Source organism: Empidonax traillii, unplaced genomic scaffold (genome assembly GCF_003031625.1).
Source record: "Empidonax traillii isolate 1590-97213 ecotype Southwest subspecies unplaced genomic scaffold, ASM303162v1 scaffold1272:size142475, whole genome shotgun sequence".
NCBI classification, from domain to species: Eukaryota; Metazoa; Chordata; class Aves; order Passeriformes; family Tyrannidae; genus Empidonax; species Empidonax traillii.
Window position 1 is genome coordinate 10,159 of NW_020956465.1, and position 24,763 is coordinate 34,921.

Here is a 24,763-nt window from a genome sequence, read left to right on the forward strand (position 1 = left end):
AAATATAACAGGGAACGGAGAAAAGAAATGATCTTGCCTGAGTTACATTATCCATTTCAATAATTCATTTTAATTCCGTGTCACTTAGGGCCATCCATTTCCTTAAATACCTGAATTTTAATTCAGACAAAAGGAATTCCCCTGGAGTGTGCAGCAGCACAGGAGAGGGGTTTGTCGGCACTAAAGGGAAGGACTGGGTATCAGATTTGTTAATGTGATGGCATTTCCCATTTCTTACATTAGTGGGTGAACCTAAATCTACTAAATAAATATTCAGGACCCAACTTTTTTTGTTGTGTTTTTTTTTTTTCTTTTTTTTTCTTTAGAGAGAGAGGGATTAAGACCTTTTTCTTTTACAGAACACTTGGTCTTGACATCTTTATTTTGTTTTGTACAGGCAACTCGACTTCAGTTCTGACCCTGAAGGATCCAGGCGAGGTTTTCACCCAGAACAGCACGAATTTCACAAGCCATGGGCTCGAGTGTGCCTCTATAAGCAGAAATATGAAAGATGTAGCCACGAATGTCCCACAAAGACACTTAACCCAGCTCCGCGCTGCAGTTAGAACGACACCAGGAGAACAGGGCTGAGTGCCCTGCTAATAAAGACCCACCCAACAGTCAAAGGGACAACTCGACTGAGCGTAAATGAGAAAGTAAACCGACAATTTCCCCCAGACTGCTGAGAATTTTCCAGCCATTAAACTGCCTTCAAAGCCATCCAAACCACCCGAGGGAGACGGGAGCGTCGGCAGCGAAGCGAGCGCAGCAGCGGGCGCCGATTTCCGAAGGCAGAGTAAACAGGGCTAATGGAGTTATTTTTATCTCCCGGGAAAACAGCTCCCTGATCCCAGCTGGAGGCGACACAGAGCAGGGGCACACACTGCCTGCTTCCCCAGGGAGAGCCAGGCAGAACAGCCTCTCACTGCTGAGGGCGTGGGGCGACACAGAGCCCGGCGTCGAGGCTGGGACAGACCTCCAGGATCAACTCCATCCACCGTCCCACCGCTAATCCGCGCCCCCAGGTGCCCCATCCGCACGTTCTGTGAACTCCTCTGGCTCTGGAGGGGCTGCAGAGCTGTCCCTGGCTCCGGGGAGCGGGTCAGGCACAGCGGCAGCGCCGCAGCAGGGGCAGCCCCGCCTAGATGTGCTCGATGGCACAGGCCCGGACGCGGCCGACGGAGAGGCACTTGAGAGCTTTGAGCTTGGCCCCCAGGGTTTTGAGCTTGAGGGTGTAGATGAGGGGGTTGCCCAGGCAGTTGATGGTGATGAGCACGGCCGTGCAGTTCCTGAAGATGTAGACGCCCGGGTAGAGGTCGATGTGGCACCGCTGGTTGGTGGCGTCAAAAATGACCCCGGCGAAGAAGGGGGCGTAGGAGATGAGCGCCAGCAGCCAGATGAAGATGCTGGTCCTGGCCACCTGGGTCTCAGCCGATTTGTAGGTGCCCGTGGCCTGCCCGCACGCCTTCATCCTCAGCTTCCTCCTCCTCAGGATGATGATGATCCTCAGGTAGGTGAACAGGGGTATGATAAACGCCACCACGACGTTGGGGATGGAGATGAAGATGAGGTAGTTGACGCAGAAGGGGCTGTAGAGGACCGAGACGTTCTCCTCCTTGTGCAGGCAGTTCCACCCCATCAGGGGCAAGCAGCCCAGGAAGAAAGCGAGGACCCAGTTGATGAAAACCACGGCTATGGAATGGTTTCTGGCAACCCTGAACCTCGTCCTCATGCTCTTGGCCACAGCCAGGTACCGCTCGACCCCGATGCTCACCAGGTTGTAGATGGTGGATAAAATGGACGTCGTGTACAGGGCGTAAGGGGCGAGCATGTCCTTGGAGCCAAAGATGGTCATGTCGGGGTTGGTGATGAACAGCACGGAAATCCAAAAGCCAGAGAAGCTGGTGAAGAGATCAGAAATGGCCAAATTGCAGAAGAGAATGGAGATGGGCTTGTGCAGGTCCTTGGTGGCCAGGCGCGTGAAGATGACGGTGCAGTTGAAGAGCACGGACGCGACGTTGATGGTCAGCTGGGGGATGCCCAGGGCGAGCACCAAAGAATGACTCCAGATGTTTGTGTAGTTAGCAGAGCAGTTTGGGAATCCATTCATGGTGGAAGATCCTACTTTCAGCCCTCAGTGAGGTCGGCTTCGCTCATCCCGCACTCTGTCAGAGACCACACCACGCGAGAGCTGCTGCCGCCGCCTCGTTCTCCAGGTGCAGAATGGATCCTGACACGCAGCTCCTGTTGCCACATCGTCATCATCATGACAGTGGATTAAACTTTAACCACCTGTGCTTTTAAATATTTGGGTTGCCACCTCAGGGCATCGCCAATTAGCGTCGAGTTGCCAGGACAGCCCAAACTGGAAAACACATTTGCTGCTGCACGGATGAGCTGCTGCAAACAACCTCTGCCAGCAGCAACATCTGGCCACATCTCGAGAGGATGAATGATCACATCAGGAGTTCAAAATTCTTTAAGGATGGCCTAAAGTGGAATTAATGTGGACTCAGCTTTAACTCGCAGATAAATTAGATGATAGAGGATTAGAGAGGCAGGAAATGGAGAGCAGAGTTTTGTGGGTTGGGAGGGGGGAGTGTGTGACTGGTGGAGCTGAAATAAGAACATCAGTGCTGTGTCACCAACCTGGCCCCCAGCTCCTGCCTAAGCAATTAGGAAAATGCCATTTTTCCACCTTAATTCTTGGATGGCAACGTGGCTAAACAACAGCAGGCATCACTACTCCTGCTCTCTCCAGGATATTTTGTGTTTATTTAGGGTGTGATCTGCACATTAATAAACCAACACCAACATCACAATATCTTTTCTTCCTCTACCTTTTTAAAGGCAAATGATTTCTGAGCACTAGATTTAAAATCCTTGAGCCTTGGAGAAAAAAGCCTTTGGGACACACATTCCATGCTCTCGGCAGAGGGCACTGCTGGAACAAAATACAGGGTTCGGTGGGAACAGGGAGATTTTAAACAGCAGAGCAGTTCAGGTGAGCAGCACAGTTACCCAAATTTACTCTGATTTAATTCATTTCTCACTGTTACCCTAACAAAGGATTAATTTCCATAAGTGACAATTTTATCCTGGGATATTGCCAAGCAGCTCAGCTGAGTTCATGGGCTTTCCACATCAGCACTGACATCTGATCACTGCTCTGGAGCTGGGAACCCCCGAGCTCTGCCAGCTCTGCCAAATTTACACTACCAGAAATTCAGGCTAAAATGTGGAGCTTGGGAAGGAAAATCCTGGGGCTTCTTTTTTCCTGCTGAAGTGCATATTCAGGTTAGTGTGCAATCAGCACACAATATTTAAGTACTAGAAATGCTTTAAGTATTTCAGGTGGTCCCACAGCAATGCACAGAACGATTATACAGGAAATAAGGGCTGCAAGTTGATGAACTGAGCCTGTGGATGTCTTAACATCCCATAAAATATCCTTCTCCCAGTGTCCCAGATAACCCATCCCCTGTGCATCCTGGAACCCTCCCTGTCAGCCACACCTCTGGTGTGAGGTTGCTGCTCAACAAGGGCTCCACTATTCCTGTCACCCCCATCGGTGCCAACTCCTCGAGTCAGCAAACCCTTTCAATAATCTGAAAGGCTGCAGATATTCCTGAAAACGCTCCTTGAAATGGCTCTAATTTGAAAATCTGGCGTTCAAGCACTTAAGCACTAAACGAGATGAGATCGGAGCGTAATTAAAATAATATCGAGTAGCGTAAACAGCTCTTCACAAAAGCTTTGTAATCTTATTTCCCTAATAGAATTACAGAAAAATTAGCATAACACTGCTAGATTAAGGGAGACGATTTTAGTGTGGCAACTGCTTGGTTTTTAGTGGGCTTTAATTTACGGAAAACCCCCAGGTTTGGGTATTGCGACCCTCTGGGATGCAGCTGGAGCTCTCAAAACCAGATGAAAACTGCTCTGAATTGAAATCCCAGAGGCAGAGCTGCTACCCAGCCGAAGCTCTGCCTGTCCCAACCTCAGCTCAAGGGCGTTTTTCTGCCCCCACCTTGCGGGAACTGGGTGATTTTCCCTCACCCTCCACCTGGGAGGAAAGGCTGTTATCTGCATCCCATAAATGGGAAAAGAGCAATCACATTATTTGTTTAAGATCCCTCAGAAGTCCAGAGAGCCCAATCTAATCTGCAGTCTCTCGGGCTGACACCTCAAACACTGGCTGTGCCCTGCTGCTGGCAGCCTGTGATTCAGATTTATCTAGACCTCGCCTTCTACGACATTTTTTAGTCTACAGTTGTTTTCCTTTTAGTTCTATCATTGGTTTTATATTTCTTTATCTGAATGCCTGAATTGGCGTTGTTTTGATACATCACGTGTTTGCAAATGGGTTTATTTCGTAGAGTATCTCAAAGTTCAATAATAATTACCTGATGACTGGGCCTGTGGAGACAAAAATAATCACTGAACACGTTGAAGAGATGGAGAAAGAGACACGAGAAGCTTCAGGCTGAAGTTTTAGTGATGATTCAAGTGGCTGTTGTGGAAAATCCATCTTCACCCCGCTGAGCTCACGGTCTCAGAACTGCCCTCAGGACAACAGGCCCCAGCTGGGACATTCCTTAAAGCAGGAAAATTCTGTCCAGGATCTGAGTGCCAGCTCTGCTCAGTAACCCTTGGACAGCAGACACCCTTACCTGGGTGTGATGCAGAGCAACCAAGCGTCCTTTGTGCTGACAGCACCCTGAGGAGCTGAGCTGTGCCTGAAACCACGGGAGAACAAGCTGCATCCCCGTGATGAAAACAAGAATCCCACAAAAGGGGAGCTGCAGGTGGGTTGGTGTCACCTGCAAGGTCATGGACACACATTGTACACACAGGACAAACCAGGCACTGCAAGGGTGAGGGGATTCCACTGTCCTGGTTTCTTCCCTGCCACGTTCTCCCTGAACTCACAGTCAATTCCTGCTCGTTCCTGACACTCCACACCTTGTTTGCTGGGAAAGGCAACGGTTCAGCTTTCTCCCAGTTGCCCTTGCACTCCAGCTCTGCCCTTTCACAACAAACAATACCCTTCCTGAGCCCAAAAAACGGCCAGTTCCACCCAGCTGAGCTGAGCAGGGAGGCAGAGTCACCCCCTGGATCCAGAGTTCACTGCCACGACCTTCTGTGGGACCAGAATATCCACCTGCTCCCTCTGCCAGCGGGCACCACGGGGCCTGCAAAGAAGAAACAGTCACCAAGGGGAGGCACGCAAATAGGGAGCCTATTTATCCAGTTTATGTTTTAATTTATGCAGATTAAAGTCTTCCTTTTCGGAGAGGAAGGCACAAATGGGGTGTATGATCTCCTTCCAAGATTTTTCTGAGATGTTTTGGAAACAGAGAGCTCTGCTCCTCCCCAGCCCTCTCTCTTTGAGGAGTTTGGAGTTACCCAACATCCCAGCTCTGTTTTCCAAGGCCCTCAGCAGGCACATGAAGACAATCATCAGGCTTGAAGTCTCTCGTTACCAACAAAATGCTGGCAAGGATGGTTTGCTGCAAGGACACTCCCCAAACCAGACCCTGCCCCCCTTCATGCAGAGCCAGGACGTCTCTCTGAGATGCCAGAACTGGCATTTTCACCTTCTGGGGAACTTGCATTGTCCTGTCTCAAAGGAAACAAGCAGGAATAAACACCTCAAACCAGGTGCGTGGCAAGCAAAGCCTTCCACTGATGGCTTAGATGTGAAGAGGGCAGAAAACATCCCCACTCCTGAGTGTTCCATGGAAACGACCTTGTACCTGTTCCTCAGGGAGGATCAGAGCCAGCCCACGTTTCTCATGGAAGATGAAGGCCTGATGATTGTGATTCACCACGAGGTTCCAGATTTCCTGTGGGAACTGTAACCAAGAAAATGGCAACACACGAGTAAATGAGGAGCGCTCGGTGCGTTTTCTCACACGCAGGGTGGGGTTCCCAGTCGTGGAACTCGTCTGTGTTTGGAGTCTTTTCCCTCTCCCACGGCAGGGGCAGTTCCTCCTGGGTCATTTGTGACCCAGGGTTTGGACTCAGGCCAGTCTGACCTTCACAACCCTCAGATCTTCCTTCTAAGAGCAACAACTCGGCCTCCAGCCCACAGAGCTGAGCCACAGCCTGGATTTTGGGTGTCTGATGCCTCTGTGCCGTGGGTTCAGCCCCAGCCAGCCCTCATCCCCCACCACATCCCCCCCGAGCTTCCCATGGTTCAGGAACCAGGCTGGGGGAACATCTCCAAAGCCTTTGTTGCTGTGCCTCTCCAGGCAACAAAATAACTGCGATTTTTCGCTGGTTTGGGTGTTCCCACCTCCCCTGTAGCTAAGGACACAACTGCAATAATTCTGCCAGGAAAAAAAAACCAGCCTGCAGTTCAGTGATCTGCTGTCACCTCCCTGCTCAACTTTGACTCTCACCTTCTCCGACCGAGATCCTCACATGTCTTTATGTTCAAAGTCCAAAACCCACCCCCAGGGCAATTCCTTCCGAAATTATCCCAAGGAGCAGCGGTGCCACGGAGAACTGATAACCAAGCACGTGCCAGGTGAGTTTCCTTAGAGAAAAATAAGGAGAACACATGATGTCTGCCCTGCTTATTTAGATTACAGGCTTTATAAGGAGAGGGAATGTCTTTCCCTGAGTGTGCCTTTACTTTCTAGCCCAGATAAAAGCTTAGCTGATATGATTGCAGTGCAGTTTATTAGCACTTTAATGGTGATAGGCTGAAAGGCTTAGAAAGGAAAAAAAAGAAAAGGAAACAGATCAAGAACCCTGATTGTTTAAGATCAAAATTTCTAACCCTGTTTTCAGTCCTGAACAGAGAGTTTCCAGCAGGCTTTCAGCTCTCAGAGAAGCAAAACAGAAACAGAGTGAAAAAAATCCACGAGAGGGTCTTTTCAGGTCCCCGCTGAGGACCATCCCCAGGAAAGAGAGGAGCCCAGGAGTGAAGTGGCTCGTGGATGCCCTTGAAGGCTGCCAGCACCTGCCCCCTCCCTGCCCTACGTGCTCAGCACGCACCTTGCTCCCCGAGCTCCGCCGGGACCGCGCTCGGAAGTGAAAAAATGCCACTAATTCCCTTATTGTTCTTGTCACTGCAGCAACTATTTATCTTATCCCCATGTGCTAGGCAAATCATCCTCTGTGCAGGCTCCAACTGCCTTGAGCAGGATGGAAAAACACTACCCAGCAGCTCTTCATTGTTGGGGGGTTATTTATAGCCATTTTTTTTTTATGAATAAAAGAGCTGCTCGTGAGTCAGCTGTGCCGGTGTTACTGCAGGTCCTGAGCCCCTGCGACCCTTCTGCTGACAGCACAGCCTTGCCCTGGGAGCTGCAGCTCTTGGGGAAGGCAAAAAGCACTTTCTTGGCTCCTTGTTTTTTTTAATTCAGCCCCTGCTGGCTGACTGTGCACGCTCAGATCTGTTGGCAGAGCATCGCTCCGCTCCATCCTCCCCTCCGTGGGTCATCCTGCTCTTCTCCCACCCAACCCAGCGTGGACAGAGAAGCATCTGGGGAAGGGGAAGAAGTTGTTTCACTCCCTCATTTGTTTTCCTCAGCTGTATCAAAATCCAACCCCAAATTAAAAGGTGGCACAGCGTCTGTCACAGAGCAAAAAGCAGTTGTGTCGCTTTTCTGTTTGTTGAACGAGAAGTCTGAGCTGCCACCGAACCAGGCACACGGAATTAAAAAAATCAGATAGGAAAGGGGACAGAGAAAAGGATCTGTAAATATTATACTATAGCAGCAGAAGCAGAAAGTCAAGAAGAAAAAGGATTATTAAAAACAGTATCGTTCCTTAATTACATAAGTAAGGTGTTGCATGTCCCCTAATAAACATTTCCTGTCACTGCACACAGAATTCCTATTTTCCAGTCCTAATCTCCTGCAGTCCTGAGGGTTGTGGGGTAGGGATGGGGGGCAGTTGGGGCTTTGTTTGCTTCACAGTTGTTTTTTTTTAAAGAAAACACCAACCTTAACACTCACACATTAACCAAATGTCATGGGGGCTGTCAGGAAAAAAATCAGCACTAAATAAAAACGTAGCATTTCAGGGAGAGATCACTAAACAGGCACAGGTTGCAAAGCCTCAGCTATTCACTGAAGGCTCAGTGCCAAAGAGCCTCATTCCCTCTGCCATTCACTTTGGAGAATGAATAAATTCAGGCAAATCAGGAGCGGGGCAAATCTGGAGAAATTACAAAGGGGAGGAGTTCACCTTCCTGCTATGGCTTTCAGGTCTGTCCTGGAGTACTTACTCCAGTATAAAACTGAGAGCAGAAATATGATCACATCCTGAGGAGTCTAATCAATTCTGGTCCCAACACTGAGCCTGTTTAAATCAGAGAATGGAATTGCTGTTCCTTGCTCTGTTCTCTCTGCACATTCTCAGGACAGAGGCAGTAGGTAAGTCCTTGCCTGCTCTTTCTAACCCCCTGTTAAGGTTACTCTGATTTCTGATTTGTTTCTGAGTGTCAGGACACACAGCACAGGCTCTCTGATTCTTCCATATGGTAAATGAACAATGATTTATTTATTTCTCTGCGATTTATTATTTGTGCTAAAATATCAAGCATAGATTTTTCTCATGAATGAATGAATGAGTGCTTTTGGGTTGGGGTTTGTTTTTTTCACCTTTGGAGATTCTATCTGCCTTCCTCTTCTAAGAAAAATCAATGAGATTTGACTTTACCTCTACAGTTAATTATATTTGTGCATTTATATCAAAATGTAATTTCTTTACCTGTAAAACTTGTTAAAGCTTAAAGCAAATAGCTTGTTTTAGTTTTCCACTCCTATTGCTTTGCTGTTTATGATATAAGGTGAAATTCTGCTGAGAGAGAATGAACAATATGTCTTTGCTGCATCAGCCCAGCAGCCCCATCTATTTTTGCTCCCTGGGCACTATAAGTACACTGTGCACTTACCCTGGCTCGATTAAACAGCCATCTATAATTAGTATTGGAAAATGCAGAAGGCATTTTAATGCTTCAATTTAATCAGCAACGCTGCGACATCGAACGAATCCCCTTTCCTACGAGCACCCAGCCTCAAAATCAACCCTCCAAAGCAAAAAGAAGGATCTATTGTTTGCACTGAACTAGCCCAGAGTGCAGTGAGGAAAGGAGAGCTGCGGTGTTATCAGAGGTGTCAGGGGGAAATGCTGCACCAGCGTCACTTAAAGGGAGATGGTTTTACAGCAGATCAAGGTTCAGACGCTTCAGGCAGCAAGAGCTGCTCACAAAGAGCCTCCAGGGGAAACTGAGGGGATTTCCCTTCTTTTCCTTCTCTGTTCCTAAATAACCCCCCTTGACTCAGTAACTTGCCTTCTCCAGGCTCTTACCTGACAGTCCCAATCCCTTCCCTCCTCTCTGGTCCCCGTTTCTCTGGTGTTCTCTCTCCAGGGGTTCCCACCCGTGGGACAGGGAAACACAAACACAAAGAGCCTTTGCTTTTCCAAAGTCTACAACCAGTGTTTGCCTGGTATTGATGACTGACTGATTAACACTTTGCTAAATTTACTGCTCTTTTGAGGGATGTGTTATGGAAACTTGAATGACTATCTAGAAAACCTTTCTGGCTTTATTAGATTGGTGTTATTAATTAGTGCTTTAGCAGATGGAAGTAACATAGGGGATGCATATAACATTTTGTGAGTGCTTTTGTCCCCTAATCCTGATTAATTCTGCTTTTTTCCCCCAAGTGCAGAGCCAAACTACACAGTTATCAGCACAAAAGAAACCTGTCATCCCCTCTACCTTCTTTTCCAAACTTTTCCTGAAGTAGCAGCTTCAGGGGTTATATTATCCTAAATCAAAGGCTGCACATTTCAAGAACCCTCAGCTTCTGAGAACCAATTACTTCTTGTCATACTCAGGTTTTTTTAAAAAAACAAGCAATGCCTTTCCATCTCACCCCTTTTCAGAAGGAGCTTGAGGGAGATCCCCTGCCCAGCTCATTTACCCACCTCCACCTGGGCTGTTCTAATCTGGGCAGCTCATCACTCCCCACACTTCAACGGCCAAATGACTGATTGCTAATCTTTCAAACTGCTTTCAGCCTCGACCTGTCTTAATATCAGAGCCACAAGTCCTTCCAGGGTTCTGTGAGGAAGGACAGTTGGTTATCCCTGTTCTACAGGAGGGAAACTGGGACACGCTGGTGCACCCACCTGGAAGAGAAACCATCTCCCTTAAAGCTCTGTCCAGCTTCCCATCCACTGACTTACACAGGTCTCAGTAAATTCCTTCAGCAGCTGCACTGATGCACCTCAGATGGCTGGTTTGACTCCTTTGAGAGCTCAGGGATCTTCTGGTGCTGCTGTTGGGCAGAAGGGAGGCCAAAGCTCTGCTATTTCCAGCAGGATCCTTCCAGATATTTGAGAGAGGTTTTATTAATGGTGGATTCACTCTAGGGCCATTCAGGGAGCAGGAATATACACCCATTCAGCAGCTTGCAGGTGGGGTTAGAGCAAGCCCCAGGTGTTGCTGAAAATAATTTTCTTTAAGAGGAATGGAATGAACCCCAGCACATTTTAACCTTTTGCTTTATCACAGGCCAGGGCTCAGCCATGAGGAGACAATCGCCCACAGTCCATGCTCTGGTGCTCCAACAGATTGTTGCCTGATAGAACATGATTCCTCCAATTTTCTATATTTCTGCTCACATAGTTTTAACTTCGAGAAACATAAAATTTACATAACCATGCGGGCATTGACGTCAGCTCAGCCCTCACTCTGGGGCTTCCTCAGGGCCATTCCCGTGCAAGAGATACCCGAGAGCCCCATAAACAGCACCAAAAGGGATGCTGTAACTTCTTCCCTTTCCAGTTCTAATGCTGTGGACTGCACACACATTTAGGGTTGGGTCCCAGCTCCATTGGAGGGTTGGCAAAGTCGGGATGCACTGAAGACTCACTCTGGGATGAAAAGTTGCATTTTCAGTTGATTAAGAAAGAAGAGCATTAACAGTAACTGCAGTGTAAGATCTGGAACAGAGAGAAAAGGCAGTGAGTCAAAGCTGCTCTAGGCAGTGATCCCCAGGTGCTTTAGGAGGTTTGGATTGCCTGAATTTCCCTCTCTCCACCACTAACCCAGCACAGGAGTAAATACAGCTGACATCACTGACATTATCCCAAAGCGGTTGCTTGACTATCTCAGTGCAGACAGACTTTTGATCTCAGCTAAGGGTCTTTATGCTTAGGGCTTTCCTCTCTTCCTCCCTGGCAACTTTCAAGCTGCCAAAACAGTTGTAAAGGTTTACCTGAGGATTGTCCTCATGGTCAGCTGCCCTGGGTGCGAGAGATAAGTGCTCATGTTTGTCAGGATGCACAGGGTGAGCACTGGGAGCCAGGGATTCCCATTGTTTCATTTTGGGGGGCAGAGAACCGAGCCCAGCAGGCAGAGAACAACCCTGTGTATCACTGGCAGGATCCCAAAACCAGTTACAAGACAGTATGAGAGTCACATCTGGGATTTCCCACAGCCTGACAGGTGTGACATCACGATATATCTGTGTGGCACACCTGGGTGACTTTGTGTCAGAGCAGGAGTGCCTCGAGCCCCTTCCCAGCAATCTGCATGGAGTCAGAAAGGATGTGTGCTCCCACACTGTCCACAGCTCCCACAGTGCCCCCACAGCTCCCACAGTGCCCCACAGCTCCCACACTGCCCCCACAGCTCCCACAGTGCCCCCACGGCTCCCACACTGCCCCCCACCCTCCCACGAGGGTGAATCCTGCTTTGTTTGATCCGTGCTGTGCCCGAGGCAGCACATGGATGTGAGATCCCTCAGTGATGCATCCAGGGGCATCCCAGCTGCCAGTCCAACCTCAGCGCTCCCTGCCCTGCAGCCCGTGCCTGGTGCCACACCAGGAGTGGGCAGCTCTGCAGGGACACAGTCACGTCACTGATGCAGCATTCAGGGGTCAGCCTGAGGAGCAGCAGAACGCTCCAGACTCATCAATCTGTGTGAACACGCCAGAGCTGAGCTCATGCAGAACTGCAATGTGCTGCATCACCTCCTCCTCCTTCACCAGCATCCCAGATTCCAGGGCTCTGTCCTGCTGCCCTTCAGCTCTGGGGGAAGGACAGGAGCGGGGCAGAAGCCCCTCACAGCAGCCACACCCAGGTGACAAGTGACATGACCTCAGCTTAAGAAATCCTCTCCTTCCTCCTGCAGCAACAATATCAGCCTAAGGGCTGGAACACCCCTTTTATGCTGCCAGCTGGGCACTGGGAGCCTCAGGAAAACTGGAGCCACGATTTCTCCTGGCTCTTACACTGAGATGCTGAAGATTGGAACCAGAAAAGCACTTCCAGAGGCAGGTGCTGCTGTGAGACACTTTTCTCTCAGCTGCCCAAATAACCAGGACGAGCCTTTGGGTGTCCAGGACATGCTGCAAACTCCAGTGTCTGTCTCCACAGGAACGGGCTTTTCCCCCTCTGTTTTTGGCACTGCAGGAGATGCTCAGTTATGTTGCAGAACATATCTAATGGCCTGTTATTAGATTTTTAGTTATATTTTTAGCCCTGAGATCAGTCATCGCAAACTCAGCATAAAAGGTTGCAAAAGGACAGTAAAGCCATAAAAGGCGTTTGTTTGAATTCGATTTTATAAATACTTAAAAAAAAAAATTCCGAATTGTATTTTTATTCAACAGAGCAAGGCAAAATCCCTCACAGAGGCAAGTCACCTTAGCCCTGGATACTCATTTTTTTTGGTTAAAGAGCAGCTTCTGCAGCACATTTATGAGGACACAGATGTATGACAGAGGCTACACCAGTACCACAGGTCACAGCTAAAAACATTCTCCTGGCTCGGGCACAAAGGAAGTCGTTTGCAGATGTTCATAAGGCATAGTTAGAATCCTTCACTCTCTGGCTTTTTCCTTGAGTTTATGTGTGTCACAGAGACCTCACTGAGCCAGTGATTTATGGGAACATGTGATTTATGTGTACGTGTGCAAATTATAAACACTGTGGCGACTTGCAATCTTTCACCACTACAATAAAGCTCATTTTCAAGGCTAAATCCCCTTGAGATACCCTGGAATGCACATGCATGGAGGTGTATATCATTATGGAAAACAAAATTCCAGGTAAAAGTGAGCAGAAGGGCGATGGACCATCACAAACACTTGTTTTTACATGGTTAGGACACACAGACTTGGGAGCAAACATTTGGAACCGATTTTGTCTGTCCAAGTGGCTGACTGGGGGCTTCCTGAGGATGTGCAATACTCAAGAATGTATAAATAGGCTTATCTATACATGCTGAGTTTGTGCTCAGCATTCTCATTAATTACAAAGGCAGGCTTAGATAACAATTGCTTTTTAAGTTGTTTTGTCTTTTGCACTAAAAATAGTAAGTTTTACAAAGCCAGCTAAAATTAGGATGAGCTCAACACAAACCAAAGCCAAAAATACATCACGTGCAAAAACAGCTTTTGCCACCTTCATGGAAAAGGTGAGAGCAGATTTTGGGATGGATTAGAGGGCAGCAAGGAGAGCTCTGGCCCCGAGGGCAGGCTGGGCTCTCTGACAGGGAGCACTGATCCCTGTGTCCCAAAAAACAGGGAATGGTCAGCCAGGACTGTGGCTGAAAGGAGGCTAAAAGGGACAAACAAAGGAGTCAGTCAGTGAAAGGGAGAAGGGATTTGAGCTAAAAAGCAGCCCAGGATATTCTTACTGTCCCACTCCTTCAGGCTGCTCGCGGCAGAAAAGTCACTCACGCTTCAAGAGATTAAATACAGTTAAGAAAGATATCTGTCAAATGTAAAATTAATGGTTTTCAGCCACTCTGTCAGAGGGACAAAAGCTGTTTCAGTGACTCCTCTGTGCATGTGAACAGGTGAAGAGGGCATTGTGAGCCCGCAGAACACACCTGTCCCACGGCACTGACTCAGGGATTGGCTCTGCAGGTCCAAGTAGGGCAGCAAAACAGGCAACAAGTGGGACAAAGTAGATTTAGGAACTTTTATGGAATTCAGGCAATCTGAGCGTGGTCCAAAGAGCTGAAGGGTCTTTTCCTAGATCACACAATAGCGGCTTGGCAGCTGCTCCCAGCCTGGCTCCCCTCCAGCAGCACTGTCCGAGCGAACAGGAGGGGGAGTTCTCAACCGGGGGAATTTTCTGCCTCGAGCTTCCAAACGAGGCCCGATAGCTGAAAACAATTGAAAACGTTTACAATGAAACGAAAACAATACGTAATTGTATTGTTTTCCAGCGGTTCCCGGTGCCAAGAAACGGCTCCGGTCAGGAAAGCAGTTGTAAGTTCGACAAGGAAGAAACAGAGATAAGTAGGATTGCTCGCTCGCCAGGAGAGACTCCCTAAATTTAACTGTCCTGAACTCTGGGGAGGAAGAGGAGGCCTTCAGCACAGTTCAGCCCCACTCTAAATTAAACCTGTAAAGTCACTGTGACACCTATGGTGTCACATCACTACTTAAATCAAGGACTCGTAACATGAGGTAAAAGCAAGATATAGGTGATAATACAGTAACTGTAAGTCCAGGTGTGTGTGTATATATATATATATCTCACTGCAGTTATTTCAGCACCTCAGCTATAAAAACAAAGAAACAGAAAAAAAAAAAACACTAAAACACTGAAAGATTCACTTTCTGCTGCGTTTTTCCAGGCAATAAAATAAACGACAGGAAGGAAACCAGGTGAGTTGAGGTTTGATTGAAAGAGCAGTCAGATGAGGGGAGGGCAGGGTGGGACCTGACAGGTACCCAGACCCTGTAAGAAAGGGGGGGTCAGAGGAAGAAAGATGAAGGATTTAGAAGTTGAAACGGTGGGAAAGTGAAGGCAACAGTTGCCAAGGGATGGGACAAGGGATGGATGAAGCAAGAACAGGAATTGCAGATTAGCAGGGAACTATTTGAATGCTGTAAACACCAGGGAGGGAAAAGAATTGTTTAGGGTGGTTCAGTGATATTTCTAGGAGTGAAGGGATGCAGATAAGCAAGTGGAAAATGTAAGCTATTCCACAGGAAACATTTCCTGACGGTGAAGGCTCATAGACTGTGGAACAGCCTCCGAAGGGAAGCGGCAGGAGCCGCTCAGACAATTAAGACTCCGCTGGACAACATATCTTAGGGCCTAATCATGCCTGAGACTGCAGACAACTGACTGCGTGTGACAAGTACCTTTCCTTCTTGCTTCAGAAATAAAGCCCTAAAGCTCAGGGGAAAAAAGAGCCATTGTAAAGCAAGGTCCCTACGTAGGGAGGAATCACACCTGACTCAGATAAAATCCAAAGGCAAATTTTCCTTGTAAGTGACTCAGGTTCCTCCTGAGCAGTATCTACACAAAAGATCCTGTTCTCCAATGTTCCACTGCTGCCAACCAAAAAAAAGATATCTAATTCACAATAAACATTAATTCACTGTTTGCTCGGGCATTCTGGAATGTTTAATTAGGTCATTGTTTAAGGTTTAACAGCTTTAAGGACCTTTTTCTTATGAAACGCTGAATTTATATCCTGTTATCCTTCACTGATACCATCCACCTCTCTAAACCACAAACAAGATAAGGACTTGATAGAAAACACAGGTTCTGACTTTGTTCATAGACATCAGAAATTCACTGGAACCCTTGCAAAACCAACTGTTAGTTAGGGTTCAACAGAAGAAGGGATGAACACTCCTGAGTGCTGGATGTGAGGCAGCTGTAGCCACTGAGGGCTGGATTTTTTAAATTTCATGTTATTTTTTAAAATCTTTTTCTCCCCTTCCTCTCGCTGCCGTGGCTGAAAGACTCTCAGTGTGCTCACAGTCATCTCTCAGAGGTGACAGAAACCCACAGGTTTATTTGGGAGAACCTGCCAAGCACCTGCTCAGGCAGTAAAAAGCCAGGGGTTGCTTTGTTTGAGAAGGGTGGGATGTGGACTCAGCAGTGAAAGGCTCCACAACCCATTCCCATGGGACAGAGGCACTGATTCGGGACCACTGACAGCATGATCTGGTGATCTTCCCCTTCCCTCGGTGTCTCCTGGGGTTGTCTTTGATTGTTGTGATTCTGCAGCCACGGTTTGGAAGCCCCACAACCTTATCCCCACGGACCTCGCTGCACTTACTCCCAATTGGGAATCCTACTGACTGGAAAATTGGATTTGCTTCACAGCAGGGCTTTGATGTGTGAGCCCTGCTGACCTCCCATCGTGCAAACCCAGAGCAGAGCTTGTTCCTGGAGTTTGGGATAAACAGCCCGGGATTCCTCCCCCGACCTTGAGCTCTCACCTGGCAACTCTCCCCTCTGCCTCAACTCACCTCCCAGAGGCTTGGAGAGCAAATCTTCGCAGGTGGCTGTCCTCTCATGTCCAGGTCATCGCTGCTTTCGTTCTCCTAAAGGTTCATCCACGTGTAAATCGCCAAGAAAATCCCAGCCCCGGTGTGGAACTGGTAAAGCACAGGCTGAGCACCGAGTTGCCAAAAATATGCCTGAGGTCATTCAGCCATGCAAACACTGACTCCTGGAGCACAAGCAGGCATGTGAAGGTCTCCTTACCTGGCACTCTTTGGGCATTCATTGACCAGAATATCGATTAAGGTGCTCGGTGACATTCCGTGCTCGGAGCTCCCGGTTCTGCTGTGTCCTGGTGGGGGTGAGGAAAGCTCAGCTGGAGCTCAGGCCACTGCCTGGTGCACACCAGCCCTGCCAAAAAAATGCCACCAAGCAATTTCAGAAAGTGAAATTTTGTGTATGGTTAGAAGCCTGTCAAAAAAATAAAACCCTGTCAAAAGGGATTTTTTTTTTTTTTTTATAATTAAAAGACATTAATGGAACGTCAACGCAGAAATCCCTCCAGTTCTTCCAACACAAACTAACAGTGTTGTTTACTTTTCCTCTCAGTGTTACTAAACACTTGCTAAACCAGAAAGTGAGTCAACATCATTTGTAGTTTTCAGCATAAATTTGGGTTCTGCGAAAGGAAAACTGGAACTCTCTTTTTTTTTTTTTTCAAGGTTATATTAATTGCCAAAAGCTTGTCTGAGTCTCCCTCTGGGTTATACTTACCCACCTTTTATGTCAGGGCTCTATTTATAACTTCTAAATCCTTACTGGATGGATGTATTGCTCTGCTGCTGATATCAGGATAAAGGTGGTAAAAGCCACGATGAGCCTTCCAGCAGGTGTGTTATAAATTACAGATTCTGGTAATTACCAATTTAATGACAGGTCCCCTCCTCAATAATCCTCAAAATTGATTTGCCGTTTGCTAAAATGTCTCTAATTTACTAGTCATGAGAAAACAGAAGCTCTGGTATTAATCATGATTATAAGAGGTTTTGAATTGTTATGGATTCAGGCTCAATAGTTGAGTTCCCAATAAGAGAACTATTCCTCTCCAAGGCCTTTTGAGGTTTAGAAGTGTCATAAAGAGCCACTGAAGGAACCTGTGACAACCAAACCAGTCCCTACTTTCCTGACTAGATCAACACCTACCTCAGTTAAATCAGCTCTTTTCCTCTGAGCTTTGCACTTCTTCTGGCAAAGAAAAAGTTAAAATTCAGATGTTCTATTGACAAAATTCACAGCCATCTCTCTGTGGGATGGATCACAGCTGGGTTAGACTAAAGATCCTTCAGGTCTTCCAGGAAGAGAGATCCTTCGCCTCTTAAAATTCCCTATTGCACCAAGTAACCTTTCAGATAGTTCCTGGAACAGAGTAAAATAAATCCTCTTGCATAAGTGACTTTACAAGTCAATGAAAGGTTGGCAAGTGCAGAAGCGATAAAGGGAATTTATTTTAACACCACGTGAATTCAAATGTGGAGCTTTTGCCTCCAGAAGCCACCCTTGGTAACATATTGAGGACATTAAACATTTTACCCTAATAAAATCGGGCAGAAGACCCCAAGAAGTTCCCAAAAACCTGTGCCCAGTCATCGCTCCCCGAGGATCCATTTCGCTGCTGATTTTGGGGGGGGACAATCTGTGCAGATTTTGAACACCTGCTGTTCTTGTTTCCTCTTCTTTAGTGGGGAGCCACTGGTGTTACCGGTCCCAGAAGTGTGAACAGCCGGAGTGTGAAGGTACTGCTGGCCCAGTCCCTTTCCCAAGTCCCATTTGGGATCCTTCCATTTTGCAAAGGGGCTCTGGAGAGAAACAACGCGAAAATTCCCACACCTCAGCACCTGATGCTTTATGTGCACAAACAGGATAGCTGGGGGAGGGTATTTGGTGCTTGTGGTAACTGTTCATTTTGTTTCAGCGCTACAAATACAAAAATAACTCCAAAATAAGCTCCAGGGGAGATCCCCCCTCATGTTGTCCAGTTTCCCAAGCGAGAGTGTGTTGGTTGGGTGGTTTGGCTTTGTGAGGGATTTGCTGTCTACGGAAAACGATTGTTTCCTTCCCCCTGCCACAGATCCTCACCAATGGCACCTGACAGATCCTGCCTGCAAAGGGGACAGGCAGTCCCCCATCAACATCGTCACCAGAAACGTCGTTTATGACAGGAGCCTCAAGCCTCTGACTTTTGAGGGGTATGATGGGAAGGGGTCTTCAAAGTGGAAAGTGGAAAATAATGGACATACAGGCAAGTACTGTGGGATTTATCTGTGCCTTGCCTTGGAATCAGCCATTCCCTTCTTCCCCCTCCTGGGCTGGGTGCTGGGTATCCCTACAGCAAGGAAGCACAGATGAGGTATCCCCCCTGTACTTCAGAAGTGAAGCTTCCAGAACACCCTCAGAGCCAAAGTTTTCTGGGAGTTCTGTGGGATTTATCAAGTTTTTGGGCTCTGGATGTGGCCCTTGAGCGTCTCAGCAGAAATTGTTCCTGTAGATGTGCAGGAGCAGAGCTGTCTAGGGAACTTCTAACCCCAACAGGGTGGGTGGGGAGAGGGGTTCAGGACAACCCTTTGGGCAGAGACATCTCATTTTCTGCTGGATGCTCCCCCAACCCTTCATTTCTGAGCTTGCTCTTTGCAAACTTTGCTTCTGCACAAAGAATTCTGCTGAAGAAAAACGTAACCTGGGACAGCCATTCCCCCATGGATCGTGGTGTGTGAGCCCTACTAGTTCTTTAAATAACCAGCTAAAATCTTCCCAGATTTAAACCTGTTCTCTCTGCACACAGAAGGTAATGAGTGTCTTGATCAGCTACTTATTGATTCAGTAAACAGTGAATCAGCGAAAAGCAATTTAGAACTGTTGCACTTCCTCCACCTTTTATCACTCAGAGCAATCGTTATGATGATGCTTCAACAGAATTATGCTAATTTACTTCAGCTTTGAAAATAAATCTGTGGTCTGTTTTATTTTAAATTATTGCTAGGTGTTCTTAAAATCTTAGAGGGGTTATTTTAACCACCAAATCTTTCCAGCAGAAAGCAGCAAGTGGCAAATATCTCCTGACTCCAAAGGGAGGGTAGGAAGGCAGCTGGGGAGATTTGAACAGCCAGAGATTCTGTTTTAAAACACTGGTATTGTGAGAGACCAGAAGGATCTTTCATGTTTTGACTTTTCACTGATATATTAGTGACTTTGCCATCACAGAATGGTGCTCTAGGATGTCCACCTTGCGTTCCTCCTACACACAAATTACTGTTTGTAAGGATTGCTCAGCAATCCCACCTTCCCCAGCCGTGCATGAGGATTAGGGGGTTAATGTGGGCTTTTGAAATCTCTTCCTTCTGAGGGCAACCAGTTCCTGGGCTGAATGGAACAGCCACTGCTGAAATTCCAGCTGCAATTGGAAGCTCCAGGTGAGATTAGAGCGTCCCTGTGTTGGGTGAGGGGCAGATAGCAAGGGCCAGTGTCCCAAAGGTCTCCCCAGCCAAATAAACAAAGCCCACAAAGATCTGTGACTCATCCATTTACAGATAAAAACGCAAAGGAACTAAGTGACTCATGCAAGCTCCAGGTTCATTTGGAATTCAGAGCACAAATGAAATCTCTGGGGCTGCAATCCAGAATTCTCCTATGCACAGAAAAGTACTGTGTTTAATGTAGAGATCCTAATAAGTAAAATTTAAAATTATATGTCAAATATATCGAGCAAGTGATGGTGAGGTCTAGCTAGAAGAATATCTCCTAAGAACATTTTCTTTTGCTGCTAACAGCAGATCAAACATCACATTAAATAGAAGTAATGGCTTAGATGCTTAGGCCTAAATTGCAGCTCTACTCTAAATTAAAACAGAACATCCTTAAACCCTGCCTAAAAGAAATGTTGCAGTGCAGATAACAGGAGATTAAAACAATGGTTAAACCCAAACAAACTGTGGTCAAATTTACTTTCAAGAATGTTGTGATAGAGGGTGTTTTCCTGGACAAAAAATGAAGGAATGGAGGGTCTTCTGAAAGGTAGAAAGAAGCTCTGACTCCTGGGGTCATAATGGTTATAATGCATTCCAAATTAAACTCAGCTATAATTAAGAGTTCAGTTTCTGCAGAGTTGAATTTCTGGAACACTTGGTATGAAAAACCAAGCCAGAACTTTCGGATAAATCTGAATCTCTGCTCTCACATCCTACCAATGCACGACCTGACTTTTGCCTTTAAAACAGCTTCCCCTTTTTCCCCCCCCAGTTAAGGTAACACTGGATGCATCCCCCAAAGTTGGAGGTGGAGGTCTGGCAAGGAAATACAAGGCAGTGGAATTCCATTTGCACTGGGGGGTCCCAAGCATGCAGCCGAGCAGCCCAGGAGTGCAGCAATACATCCCTGGCTCAGAGCACAGCATAGATGGAGAGAAACATGCTATGGAGGTGGGTGAGAACGCTGGGGGGTTATGGGTTTTACCCCAAAACTCTGCTTTTCAAGATGCTCTTCACAAAAACTATTGGCTGGATCTCCCAGGGAAGTCTGATGGTGGGAATTTGGAAGGGAGGACACTGCTCGCTCCCAGGAAAACACACAGGTTTGGCACAGCACAGGCACAGAGCAGACCCCAGAGCTGGGGTTACACAGCACCTGGGAGGAGAAATGTTATAAAGTCTGTACAGATTACCCTCTTCACATGTTAAACATAATTTCTCTGTTTGGAAGCCCAGGGGTAAATTGCTCTCCCACTGCTTACTCAGCTTCATTTCTGGGACTGCACCCACTGACCTGTGCAATCAGAGATTTTCTCTTCAAGGCAAGACAAGTCACCAGTGTAGATGCACAAGGACTGGTGGAAGGAAACCACCCCCCCTTTCAGACCACAAGATGAAAATCTGCCTGTCCCAGTGCACAGGCTGGGAACTGAGGGCAGAGGAACACAGAGCACTTCACCTTCAGGGGTGGGGGGTTGTATGAAATGATTGCTGATGGGGCACGTTCCAAATTCACTGATTGCACAGTTCCTGCCCCAGGTCAGGGGGCTCGAGCTGTCTGCCCACAGCCCACAGGCCACCAGCAGCTCCAGCCCCACAGCAGTGCAGGGGCAGAGAAGCGCCACTCAGCCAGCCAGGAAAAGGGGCAAATAATTGTTCCTGGCTGTTGTGTTACAGCTGCACCTCGTCCACATCAGAGAAGATGTTCCAAACGTAGCAGAAGCCAAGAAGTACAAGGATGGTTTGGCTGTGCTGGCCTTCTTTATAAAGGTAGGCAGTCCAATTTCTAATTGTCCATCTCAAACCTCCCAGCAATTTGGCTGAGTGATTGTTTATGTCAATGCTGCAGTACACAAGACCTAACCCTCCCTGTCTCCTGCAGGCATTCTGCCAGCACTTAGTTCCTCTGCCCTCTTCTACATCCTGCTTGCTGGTGCTTTTCACCCTCGTGGTTCCCTTCTGGTTTATCCACAATTAATTCAAAGCCACCAGTGGTTGAGAAATGCGTGATTTGGATTCAAAATGTTTCCATTTCAGGTTGACAAGGAAAATAAAAATTACGCAACTCTACTGAATGAGTTAGAGAATATCCAATACAAAGGTAAGAGAGACACCTGGACAGGGGTTTCACAAACTGTGCAATGAGGGAGGTGCTGAAGGTAAATGTGGACAAAACCAGCAGCCACAAGTGTTACAAGCAGTGTTTTCCCCATGGTTTGTTCAGGGCTATCAGCACAGATCGATCCTTTGCCGCTCACTTCCCTTCTCCCGCCCAAGGAAGAGCTTGGGAGGTACTACCGGTATGAGGGCTCCCTCACCACCCCTGACTGCTTCGAGGGTGTCATCTGGACAATATTTGAGAAGCCAATTGAACTCAGTCTTCCCCAGGTGAGTCCCAGGGGAGGGTCTGCTTTGCCCCCACAGCAACACAGCCCGAGCGGCGGTTCCACTGCCTCGTTCCAAACACACACACACTTGGCATTAGCCTAAATGTACTCCCTAGTGCCAGCTGACTGACCCTATTAAATCACCTCCCAAAAAATGGCAGGAAAGGGGAAGGAAGGGGAAATGATGATGTGAAAAGAAAGCCAAGAAAACCCCCCAGGTAATCGCCCAGCTCAGCGCTTCGTCAGCGCCACTTCCACTGCTGTCACCTGCTCACTCCCAAATTTCATGGCTTCCCTCCCGCTGGCAGGAGACCAGAACAGAATCATTCCAAACCCAAACTTTGAGCCTATCAGCACCAGCTTTAAGCAGCTCGTTTTTGACCTGCAGGGAGGAACAGGAGGTTGAATCACGAGTGCCTCGAAAACACAGCCTGTCCAGAGGCTGCACAGCCTGGCTGAGGGCCAGCACCTGCATTTTAGCTCCTTGCTCCCAGTTTCCTCCCAGCCCCTCAGCCACAGGGCAGTGCTCAGCCAGGCACAGCTCAGCATCTCACAGTGCTGTGAGAAGTTTGGAGCAAAGACAGAGCCCCTCGTGCTCCCACCTTGTGTCACCGTGACGTGGTGGGCAAGGACAGGGCCGCGTGCGTCAGGAGGACGGGGGCAACCAGGCCCTTGAGGTGAACAAAGCCTTTGGCTCACGCAGAAAGGAAGTGCCCCTGATTTCCAAGGCTGTCAGGAGTCATCTGGGGGTGACCCCTGGCAGTGGGCTCTGTCACGGCGTTTCCTGCGAGCTTTGGTTCATCCACACCGTCCAAACCCGCGGGTCTGTGACACTGCAGGTCCCGGAGTCCTACAGGGGGGCGGAAAAAAAAAAAGGGTTTAACGATCTGTTCTCTTCTCCTTCCCCGCCTGCAGCTCTCCCACTTTGCAGCTCTGCACTTCGATGGGAAGAATTCAACCCCCATGATTGAAAATTTCCGGCCCGTCCAGCCCCTGCACACGCGCAAGGTGTCCTGGTCCAGCGCCAGCACCGTCCTGCCCCCGGCAAAGCTCCTGCTGCTGCTCCTCACGCTCACCTTCTTCCTCAGCTCTCCTTCCCAGTGAACATTTCTCACCTCAGTCAACATTCTGCTCTTCTTTTTTTTTTTTTTCCCCTTTTTTTTGGTTATTCTCGCTGTTGTTGGCTCTTTGTATCGAGTAGCCTCTCTAATTACCAGCTCGTGACTCGTATCTCGGTGCAGGATGTCACCTTGTCCTCCTCCAGGCATTGGCCAGGGACTGTGCTGCTCTTACAGAAAATGAGACCCGTTGCACTAAGCCACCAGAACCCAAAGGAACTCTAAGATAAAGCTGTGGAGCTTCACTTTTAAAATAAACCAACCCCAAACACTTAGAGGTAACCTTAGGATGGATTAGGATGGATTATCTGCACACCTGTAGTTTTAACACACCACTGGAAGGACACTTGACAAGGTGCACAGAGGACCTTCAAGAGGAACCTGTTCCTAAGTGCCTGTGAAGGGGGTTGTTTGGAGGATGTTTACACTCAAATCTGGCAGTCATTCCTCCAATCCCACACTGTCCTCCCTGCAGGCACAACACAGAGCAGAGGAAAAACGTTCCCACCATGGGTCACCCCCTCTAGGGAAGGACAAACCTCACCTAACACACCCCCCCTTCTCCCTGCAGAGGAGCCGAATGATTTCCCCAAGGATGCTGGATTCCTTTCACCTGCTCTCCCAGTTCTGCCTTTCAGCTTTCTCAGTTATTTATTCAGCCCAGGGCTGACCTGATGTGCCACTGAGCAGCAGGGAAGCTCCTCCCCACGGACCAGGGGCACATCCGTGGAAATTCCCTCTCTTTGGAGAGCTGCATTTGAAATGTGGGACTCTGATGATCCTTTGCAGTTTTTATCTGCCTAATAAAATGGGACAGCTCAAGAAATGGCTCTTTCTTATATGTATTTCTTTTATATATATATATATATATATATATTTCTTTTATATATATATATAATTTTTAATAACAACGTACCTGCAATATTCACATACGGTAAAGACAGTTTTTCCAAGAAGATCGTGATTTGAACTGATACCTTCAGATCTTACCCATTTACTTACAGAAAAGATACTGGTGGATGGGGTTTCCTTGTACTATAACACATTATGGCTTATTTTAGAAATTTAGATTTTGGCCACACCAAAATAGGATTTCATAGTAGCAGACTTGTTTTTTTTTTTCTTTAGGGCAGTGTTTGCAGAGATTACTTTATACTACAGTTATATGGCCGTTTTCAGGAAAATCCTGGCAGTGAGAGTAACCACGGCTCACCAAAGGAGAAAAAAGGGGGGGGGAAACTATTTTCATATTTATCAATCAATAATATAAGCTTTAAAAACACACGTGGGAAAGCAAATCCACCTATTTAATGTTTAAAGGAATGATTGATACTTAAAGTGTATTTTTATGTAACTGAAAAACTTTTGAGGAGCAAACATAAAATATTAAAGTTGAAAGAGACCTATATTTGAATTGTTCTGAGTTTTTATTTCTCTTGTCCTTGCTGAAGGGGAATCTAAAAACACACTTTCAGAACAGGAATGTGACTTTTTTTTCCC

At 47.4% G+C, this 24,763-nt stretch overlaps 2 protein-coding genes across 2 annotated transcripts; one reads left to right on the plus strand and one right to left on the minus strand.

Moving 5' to 3' along the window:
* Positions 1–1,056: 1,056 nt before the first annotated feature.
* On the minus strand, positions 1,057–3,018 carry LOC114069483 (lysophosphatidic acid receptor 1-B-like). The gene has a single exon (XM_027906292.1). It carries the CDS (start codon positions 2,108–2,110, stop codon positions 1,142–1,144), a length of 969 nt encoding a protein of 322 aa, XP_027762093.1. The 5' UTR covers positions 2,111–3,018; the 3' UTR covers positions 1,057–1,141.
* A 4,966-nt stretch (positions 3,019–7,984) lies between these two features.
* On the plus strand, positions 7,985–23,756 carry CA4 (carbonic anhydrase 4). Its single transcript, XM_027906294.1, has 8 exons — positions 7,985–8,393; positions 17,977–18,030; positions 18,366–18,536; positions 20,531–20,709; positions 21,436–21,528; positions 21,796–21,859; positions 21,983–22,146; positions 23,061–23,756. The coding sequence occupies exons 1-8, from the start codon at positions 8,336–8,338 to the stop codon at positions 23,247–23,249; spliced, it is 972 nt and encodes a 323-aa protein (XP_027762095.1). The 5' UTR covers positions 7,985–8,335; the 3' UTR covers positions 23,250–23,756.
* The last annotated feature ends 1,007 nt before the right edge of the window (positions 23,757–24,763 follow it).